Genomic DNA, 10053 nt, shown 5'->3' on the forward strand with positions numbered 1-10053 from the left:
TTGAGTGAGGTTGAATACCCTAGGGGCTACTGCTCTCCAACACCACTGATTAACATAAAAGTCTCTATAAACTTGTGTAACTTCGATTACACTTTTGAATAGTAGCAATGCCCTAGGTAACCTTATGGTTACCCTCGTAAGGGATTTTACTTTTGGATAAGTAGCGATGCCTTAGGTAACTCGATAGTTACCCTTGATGGAGATATTTATTGGCTAGTCTTAGTGCCGAGACTTGGTTCTCCCCTTTTTTATTAACAAAAATGTTGGAGGGCGTGGTACGCCCAAATTTTTGGAAATTGTCTAGCGTTGGTAACGAATTATTTTGATATATATTATATCTGTTTGCTCTAGGATTTTCTGAGTGCAGGGATTTATCTATTTATCTTAAATAGTTTACCATTAGTTATCAAGCATGAACATAAGTTTTTCAGGACGCTTTTGCGTTTTTGAAATTGATTGTGTTAGGGTCCAGATGGTTCCAGAACCCTAATTCTATTGAGATATTATTACTAGTGGTCAGTGACCACCTGTCTTCTCTACATGCTGTTGTTTTAAAGTTGAACTTACTAAGCATTTTCGCTTACCTAGTTGTTTCCTGATGTAGGTAAGAACAAGGGAAAAGCATAGCAGTGAGCGCTGGAGTCTACTTTGTGGACGTACATGTGGACTGACCTTTTGGGAAGTTGTTTTGTTTTTTGAAATGTGGTTTTGTTTTCATAAACAAGGCTGAGTTTATTTTCATAAACTATGTTTGTATTAAGTATGGCCATACAACTTTAAAAAGTTTTTTTATACGAGTTTTTGAGACATTTTTTTAAATGAAAATATTTATATTTCCGCATTATCGAGTCTTAAAAAAAATCTAGGACGTTACAATGAAGCCCTCTGAGTTCGCCTAGAGCTCCTCAAAAGGAAGGTCTTACCCATGTTAATCGTGCATCGCCTTCAGAGAAGTATGTCCTCGAGGAGGACTACGTCCCGAGGACTATGATTACGATGTACTCCAGGTCCTTTCCATTCAAGTCATCTGAGTCTGCAAGGACCATCCTCTAGGCATGGAATGAAGTGCCAGGTGTCAAGCACAGTGACCCTAGACCACAAGTAGCTATCTGACATGTTATTGTTACCCAAGTCGTGGTGTTGAGTCCTTACAAGTGACAAGCAGGATGTCTCACGATGCCGCCTGACATGGAAAATCGTGTACCTACCCCCTGACACTGTCAGAGACGTGTTACCCCAAAAAATTATGGGTTGTAACCTCGTAAATGGGCCCCATGCGATACGTCTGGGCCCACCAGTTCCTTAACTATGGGACTTTGTATTTACTAGTTGTTAATACCCCATTAAGAGAGAATGTTTGTATTAAATGCCCATTAAGAGACAATTAAGGGAATTAATTGTCCTCGGCCATCTATAAATAGGGTCAGTGCACACTTTGTAAAGGATTCCTGATTCATTCCATATTACTGTATTCAGAGCATTGTTAAAATGTTGCCTGGCCTCCATAGAAGTTTTAAACCCTCAAGCCTCATAAATCCTAATACAAGTAACTCGTCGGCTAGGGTTAAGTAATAACCTGAACCACGTAAAATCCCTGTGTTCTTCATGCATTTTCTCTAAGCTTTTATTTAACTAGTTGATAGCAAAAAAGACAGTCAGCGGCAGCAAATCGTGTAAAAACCAATACTAAGAAACTTGGAACAAAACAAATGATAATATTTTGATTAAACCTAAGAAAGTAAATAAAATAAATGTAAGAAGAAGAGATCAAGAAAATGATAAATATGAGCAGAAACAACTATTGCCCCCCAATATGCTAATACTAATATCAATTACAGGAATGCTACATCAACTGGGTATTATTAATCAATAATTCCAATTAAAGTCATAGGTTCCTATCGAAATCACTATGGTATAAATTATCTAATTAAACTAACATATGCCTATGCCAATCTAACTTCAAGAATATTTACCAAGCACCAATTCTATAAAGATTATGCAAGGCATTAATATATATCTATACTTACACAAATTAAATTCAACAAACTGAATCTTGCACCATTCAAGTTGTATGTCCATTAATTAAAACATTTTCCAAATCATTAATTAACTCAATTCCTCACTAATGGTGATGAAACAATAGCAAACATTTAAATATTAAAATCACTTCAATGAGAAAACCTCAAATTGCATTAAGCTTCCTTAACAAAGTACCAAATTCACATAATAGGGTTAATCAATTATGCTATATACTAAGAAAATTAGCTCATATCCAATAATATAAAAATACCCAAAATAATAATATCCAACGCCTGTTATGATTGGTTAAATATAAGGTTAAGTATTCTACACAAAGTGGTGAAAAACACTTAATAGTTTCACATAATGATGATGTAAAATTTGAGATTTTGTGTTAAGCATCAATAATTGACCAGAATGAGTTTGGATTGATACAATGAGATATCTAAATACATATAAATATGTTGAGAGAAATTTGGAAGATTTGGAGGTGATTTCGGGAAGTTGAGATGGTACAATACAAAGGGACTTTTGTTGCATCACTTGTCCGAAAACAACATGTCATATGCCAATTTCGGCCTATGTTTAAAAAAGAGTCGCAATGTATCGCCTCTAAGTGGTGACGCATCATTTGTTGCGTCCGTACGAGTTATGTATTTTGCTTTTAAAATGTGTTTTAAAAATGTCTAATTCTATGGGGTGGACCCAATGAAGGTGCCTAACCTATTTAAATTGTTTTTTTAAGAGTATTTTAGGACTTGATCACTCCTTTCTACTCTTTCTTTCTCTCTAGCTTTCCAAGAATCCATGTTTTCTCCAAGATCTTCATCAAGAAAAGCTTGCAAGTATAAAAATCAAAGGCTTGTTGTATCTTACTCCTTATTCCAAGTCCAAGTGTAGAAATCTTAAGCTCAATTCATTCATAGTGGTTTGAAATCAAGGTTTTGGATAGAGATTTACATAATCTTGGCAAGTCTTTTGTGCTTATTCTTTATTTAAGTTATGTCTTAATTCATTAATTGTGTTCCTCTATTGTTGGTTTTTCCTCCATTGTTGTTTGAGATAACCTCTTACCCCCAACAACGTCATCTAGTAGTGAGATTTCAACAACAATCTTGTTGACAACTACTCTTCTATTTTGGTCATCACATATGGTGGTTGGCAGTGCACGGTGGTATATGTGTTGGAATGAGAAAGAAAATTGAGAAAACTTAAAGGGTGTTTAGCTCTTTAACTAAAATACTATTTTTTATTTTTAAAACCTAAAAGTTATTTTCGAAAAACAAGTAGGTGTGTTTGACATTATTTTCAAAAAATAATTTTTAAAAACAAAGTTACAAAAATCAGAAAATTTGGAGAACAATAAAAAGTTATTTTTAGCTGTTCTCGAAATTTTTTTATTAATTTTTTTTTTCACATCACCTTTTTAATTATTATTATCTCACATAACTTTCTCTTTCATTAATTTATCTCTCATCACTTTCTCTGTCATCACTTTTGATCTCCTTATTTCTCATTATTTTCTCTTTAATCACTTCCTATATCATTATTTTCTCTCTCCTCATTTTTTCTATCTCGCCATTTTCTCTCCTATCAGTTTCTCTCTCATTTTTTTGTTGCAACAATTTATCTCTTCTCAATTTTTCTTCCTCAAAATTTCTCCCCTTACTTTCCCTCCCCTTATTTTTCATCACTTTTTATTTTACATTACTTTATCTCATTATTTATTACAAACTTATAAAAAAAAATTCTCTTTGTAAATATATTTATTAATTTTTATTTAAGATTTTTTTTTTTAAAAAATAACACAAAAAAACTATGTTTATAAAACATTAACCAAACACTTTTTTTTTTTTAACTATAAAAACGGTTTTCTGTTCTTATTTATAAATACACAATTTTGAAAACAAAATAATATCAACCAAACCCTTGGTTTTTGGTACAGAAGAGCTTAACATCATTGTAAATAAAAGTTCACACATTATTTTTGTAAATAAAATTCAAGCAACGCTATGATGTAAATTTTCCATAATATATGGACTTGGCACACTCTAGCCCAAATTCTATTTTGCGCCTAGTCTGGTGTTTCTGTACTTGGCTAGATAGGCAACATTTAGGCCTTTATGTCTGAGTCAGAGATAAAACATACAAACATTCCTTACAAACTATTAAGTTTCAGATAATTTATTTTTCTAAATTTTGATTTTCACACACCCATTAATTTTTTTCCTAGAGCATTAGATTCTTGCTCCAAGCAATGTCATCAAGAAATCTTCGTAGTCCCCTGATGTATCGCCAACAACTGCTTTGTCAAGGCTGGTTTTGTGCAGGTTTTGATAATGTTCTCTGACCTTCATAAGGTCGATTTCGGCTCGAGTCACAATAGCCCTAGTTAGGCAGTCTTCATCCGTTCCAAACCCATCAATGGCGTCCCTAATGACCTGATCATGACAGTACTCAAAAAGTCATGTTATAACCTGGAGACACTGCATTTCTGAACTCAAGTAATAATAATTTAATAAAAGCTCACACTAGAAATCATATGGGAAGTAAAAGAAAATGTGAAATGTCAACAAGCAAGATAACTACAAGAACTGAACACCGAGATAAATAGAGTTTGATTAGGTTACCATTTCCTCTCTTTTTTGAAAAAGAAAACAAGACAGATTTACCTCTGCAAAATGTATCTCAGGCGACTCTAAGCAACAAATAACCACTTTTAAGACAGACTCCAGCTTGCCATTCCCACAACTCGTAATGTCCTGTTCAGAACAATATCGAAATCAATTTGTGTACATAATATACACAGAGGAGAAACAGGGAAAGTTTTTGGTAAGGCAATACCTGGGCAATCAGGTTTCCAAAAGTTTTCTTGTAACAGGCAAAAGTAGCTCTTAGTTGATAGAAGTTCCTAGTGCTGAGTATCCAATAAACATGGTCATAATCTAATTGCTTTGTTTTGATGGCTTCATGTAGTCTTGATGCATCTGAATTGGAAATGGCAGAATCCACCACCTCTTTGTCATACCTGTATGAGCTCATAAGAGCCACTAGTAGCTGCAAAACATGAACATTATTTTACGTGTTAAAATAGACCCTTCAACACAAGTGTCATACTCCATCCAAAAAAGCTAACCAATAGAAAGTACATAACCATAGAACATTGAGTATTTCAGAAACGTCTAAGTGGGTATTTTGTTTTACGTTTGTTAGGGAAGAGGGAGAAACAATGGATGCAATATCCTCCTCCAAAGAACATTGGAAAAGAGAAATGTAAGCCTGCCTCACTGCCACCAAGTGGTTAGGAGAAGATGCACAAGCTATCTCAACTATAATTTTGAGGTGCTCAACACCTTTCTGACTGTTCTCCAAGGCTTTCCGGGCTAATTTTGCATCCCTTTCGCAAGGATCATATGTCCACAGAATAATTGCTTTCTGATAAATAATATTTCGGAAATAGAATCATTAAGTAATGTGAAATTAAAATAGCTGTAACAAAGTTCATGTCAAAGATATGTCGAACACCAGAAGTTCATAATAACAATATACAGTTATGATAGCTTAAAAGGATTCTGAGATGGTCATAGTGTCTTACAGTATCCTAATTCATGGATTATACTGATGTCAATGTTTAATCTTGACAAATAGTCTGCTCCATTAAATATCTTTTATTCTTTCCTAATTGATGGGTTGATGATATTCCTTTTCCAGCATATTCATTCACTTTCCACCTTATCTTTCTACCAGGAAAAAGTCAATGTAACAATTCTATTTGAATCTTTATTATGTTTTCCCTATTAATCCTGTATCAAAACCCAAATTCAGTAGCAATCCGAAAAAAAAAGTGTTCGGGAAACAAAAAACAAGTCAGCACTGACAAAAGTATGGATAAATAAATTTAAGCAATTCATTGAACATACAATAAAAACTTCAAAGAAAAAGCCTACCCTCTCTCATGTATTTTGGCCATTGATATCGACATACACAAATGACCACATTCAACTAAATTCTATGAAACTCTTTTTTTTCCCCTTCTTTTCTTCTATTTACAGATAGCTGTTTCTCTGGACATAATTCGCTTGGAAAAAAGAAAACGAGTTTAATTTCTAAACTCTTCCATTAACACCAGTCATTAGACATCCACCAAGCACATATCAAAATAATAATAACTACATGGGTCACTTTAAACATTGTATAGCATCATATACATAAACAAAAATTTGAAACTAATTCTTCTAATTTTCAAAATTTTTTAAAGGAAAAAAAAAAGAAAAAGAAAGACATACTCTAAAATCTCCAGAGAGTTCAGAATAGAGACGGTCAATGAGGGATTCATTGTAAAGCTGGAGATAGGTGTCTCTAATTTGTCTCCTCTGCCTTGCATTTCTGTGTCCTAATATCCTTATCACTTTCCCCTCGTCTGTTCCAAATCCTATAAATATATATATATATATGCAATATTATCAAGTTAATAAAAATCTCCATCGCAGCCACAAAACTCAAAAATTGAAAAGCAAACAATCAATTGCTATGAACATGAAAAAGAAAATCAAAGAGCAGAAGTAGAAAACAAAACCATCGAAAGCCTTCTTGAGGGCGCCGGCATCTTGAGTTGGAGTAGGAACATTATGAGGTACGGTGAGTGTGGCCATTCCTCTCTCTCTCTTAAAAACAAAAACAATAACAAAAACACATTACTTTGATTATTCGTTTTGTTTTAGTGTCTAACTTCCGAAGCTTACGCTATAAAACAGTAATTTAATGGACAATTAATAACATAACCAACTGTTACGGTTCCTTCTTAGCTAATGTCCTTATTTGGTTCTGCCTGGCCCTGCAAACCAAAATATTCTGATTTTTTATTTAGTTTTAAATTATGCAACGCTCCACTTTTTTTTTATTCTAAAGTGATTCTTAGCCGTTTCTCAGTATCTCTCGTATCTCTCTCTCTCTCTTTTTGGGCAATCACTTTAAAATATCATTTACTATGTTATAGGATGGTTACAAAATGGCTAATTATCTGCTTTTTATTGCTAAAAGTATAAGATAAATAAATTATGCCACTTGTTTTTTATGTTTGCATAATTATTATATAATATTATTTTAATAAAAAGTTATTTTCAAAGTATTTGGACATCAATAACAAAATAATATTTTATTAGAAAATTAAGAATTATGAAAATTATTCTAATTTAGGAAATAACTTCTCAAATGTGCTTTTGAAGAAGTTTCTCCTAAAATGGTTTAAAAAATAACTTTTTATTTTTTACTAACACATTCAAAAAGATTTTTTTAATCCTAGAAGCTAAAAAAAACTTAGTCAAAATGTCATTTTCTTTTTGAAGTATAATGTGTTTCGCTATAATAGTAATTATTTTATTATTTTAAAATTCTATTATAACTTATTTCAAAACATGTTGAATTTTTTTAAGTAAAAACATATTGAATTTGTTTTTGTACATCTATTTAATTTAAAGAAAAAGTACTATTTTGGCCCTTCTATTTTTCCGAAAATGCGATCGGCCCTTATATTTTGTTAAATAACAATTCAGACTATATATTTTACAAAATGAATCAAAATAGTGCCCTAGACCTAATTTTGGTTAAAATATTTTTAATTATAAGATCAATTCGCAGGTCGTTAGTGATGCGATGGGTTTAGAGAAGCAGAGAAAGTGGTCGAGGAGTTGAGAATGAAATATTATATTTGAATTTCTTTTACCAAAATTGGGTCAAGGTACTATTTTAATTCATTTTGTAAAAAACGAGATTGGAATTGTCATTTAACAAAATACATGGCCGATTGTTGATGGACCCAAAACGGGTATGTTTTAAAAATTTATATCGCAAGCATACGAATCGTTCATATAAAATAGTGATCGTGTAAGCAAGGATGTCAAACCCAAATGAGTTGTCTAAAATAAAAAAGAAAACTATTTTAAATTAAAATTAATAAATTCTAACGTAGCTCCAAAGATTGATGAGTTTTAATGTAATGAACATAAAATAAAAGATTGAAAATAAAGCTATTTAAGAGAATAAAAATAAACCAATAATGATTTGAAAATAAGTGTTAAAAGAAAATATTATTAAGATACTAGAATCCATAAAATGTAAGTTTAATAATACTTATTAGTATATTGATTCTCAAGTTTTAGTGATAGTTAAAATAAGTCAAACTATCATTTTCCAAATAGATTTATAATTTTAAGCACAAATTACTTCTAAAAAGATAGGATTTTTCTTCACTTTTCAAAAAGTATAATTTCAAAGTATTTAATGTGAATCAACCTAATGAAACAACAAAAAAATCAAATAACATTATTTATAAGGCAAAACATAATATTTTTGTTCTAAGTATTGGATGTATACAATTTAATGACATATCTTACACAAAGAATATCATGTTTTGCAAAATGAAGAACAAAGTGCATATTATCTAACAATCCAAAAGATGAGACATTAAAGATAAAGACATATATGAAGAAGAAAAATTCATAAACTTTGTTGCATAACAAGGGAAATCAACATACAACATAAATATTATCTAGTTACAAGTTGCTTCATCATAATCTTAATAATCTTATGAAAAAGATTAGAAGCACATAACTAGAATAGAAATTACAAAATAAACAAAATACATACTTGAAAATACTCTTGAAAAACACCAAAATGGTAGAAAGAAGAAGGTTACCCCCAAAAATTAAGCACCCCAAAATGGTCTTGAAATTCCATATTTATAGCCAAAATGAGAGCATTAAAATAATCAACTTAAATTAATTAAATTGAACAAATTAATTAAACAAAGTAAATATGGCATGTAGAGGTAAATTATAGGGTGTAATGATGATTTTTGTGGTGAAATATGTGGAAAAATTGGGTACAAAGTTGGCATTTTTGGACATAGGGGACAAAAACACATTGTGGGCTCAAGAGGGTTGTTGGTGGCTGGTTGGGTGGCTGGGCAGGTGGTTCAGGCAGCTGGGCCAAGTGTCTTGGGCTGGGTGAAGGAAACGGGCCTAGCTGAAGGGGTGCTGGTGTGGGCTTCGGTTGGAGAGGGGAAGTTGAAGCAGACGGGCCTGGCTGGAGGAAGGCCCGTGGAGCTTTGCTGAGGAGGAAGAGCTGGGCCAAGGATGGAGAGGGAGCTTCGCTTGGGCTTGGGACTTCAGTGGGCAGGCAGCTAGGCTTCATGAGGCAATTGCTTTCCTTTCTCAAAAATATCATATTTTGCTTTATTTCTTTTAGTTTTATGTCTTTTTCCTTTCCTTCATTGCTCTTGTTTTTCAAGAGCCCAAAAATACAAAAATATTCCCTATAAAATAAACATAAATTAAATTAAAACTAAATATTTTCAATTATAAAATATACAACATAAGTTCTTTGAAAATACTAATTAAAACTTAATTTACTTTTAACACTTAAGCTCAAAAGTTCATCTTTTTACTTCTTACTTAACAATATTAATTTCAAATAATTTAAACTACAACAAATTATAATAAAATATCTATAAAAACACACAAAAATATATAAAATCATGATAAGACTTGTTTACCCAAAAACACCTCCTGATGACGTGGCAAGATTGACCTACACGTGGCAGGCACGTGACAACTTTAAGTGAATGAATCGTGTTCGACCATCGACCAGAGAGTTATTGATTTATCAAGCCTCACACTTAGGTGCGACCAGTCTGGTCGCATACTTTCATTTACTTCCTTTTGGATATGAAATCTTGTAATATTAGCATTTATTATATTTTCTTTTATTACCTTGATACGCAAATCTTAATTGTAATTAAGGCCCATCGGCCATGTAACCTTCTTGAGCCTATAAATAAGAACGAAAAGGGCTCAAGGAATGGACTTTTAAACCTTTGATCTTAGAACTCTAAGAGAAGAATATAGTGTGATTATTCGCTAAAATTGTAATCTTCCCAAGGCTTGTGAAACTCGTGAACCCTAGTTCATTGATCACAGTATTGGGATTCAATATCAATAAGAACACTAAGTGGACGTAGGTCATTACCATCTAATT

The 10053-nt window shown here is 32.2% G+C and overlaps 1 protein-coding gene across 1 annotated transcript; it reads right to left on the reverse strand.

The window, feature by feature from the left end:
- Nucleotides 1-4032: 4032 nt before the first annotated feature.
- Nucleotides 4033-6878, reverse strand: LOC133798677 (annexin D3). The gene is made up of 6 exons (XM_062237113.1): nt 6596-6878; nt 6306-6451; nt 5224-5454; nt 4864-5076; nt 4692-4781; nt 4033-4460 (listed from the first exon to the last, which is right to left on the reverse strand). Exons 1-6 carry the CDS (start codon nt 6669-6671, stop codon nt 4257-4259), a joined length of 960 nt encoding a protein of 319 aa, XP_062093097.1. The 5' UTR covers nt 6672-6878; the 3' UTR covers nt 4033-4256.
- Nucleotides 6879-10053: the final 3175 nt, after the last annotated feature.

The sequence above is a fragment of the Humulus lupulus genome, chromosome 8 (genome assembly GCF_963169125.1).
Source record: "Humulus lupulus chromosome 8, drHumLupu1.1, whole genome shotgun sequence".
NCBI classification, from domain to species: Eukaryota; Viridiplantae; Streptophyta; class Magnoliopsida; order Rosales; family Cannabaceae; genus Humulus; species Humulus lupulus.

What these genes read in the sequence shown, in the direction of transcription:
- LOC133798677 (XM_062237113.1), bottom strand. Translation starts at nt 6,671, where the DNA reads ATGGCCACACTCACCGTACCTCATAATGTTCCTACTCCAACTCAAGAT. An exon ending in CCTCAAGAAGGCTTTCGATG is followed by an intron (nt 6,452 to 6,595) that starts GTTTTGTTTTCT and finishes ATATATTTATAG; the next exon opens with GATTTGGAACAGACGAGGGG. An exon ending in CTGAGATACATTTTGCAGAG is followed by an intron (nt 4,461 to 4,691) that starts GTAAATCTGTCT and finishes TGTCATGATCAG; the next exon opens with GTCATTAGGGACGCCATTGA.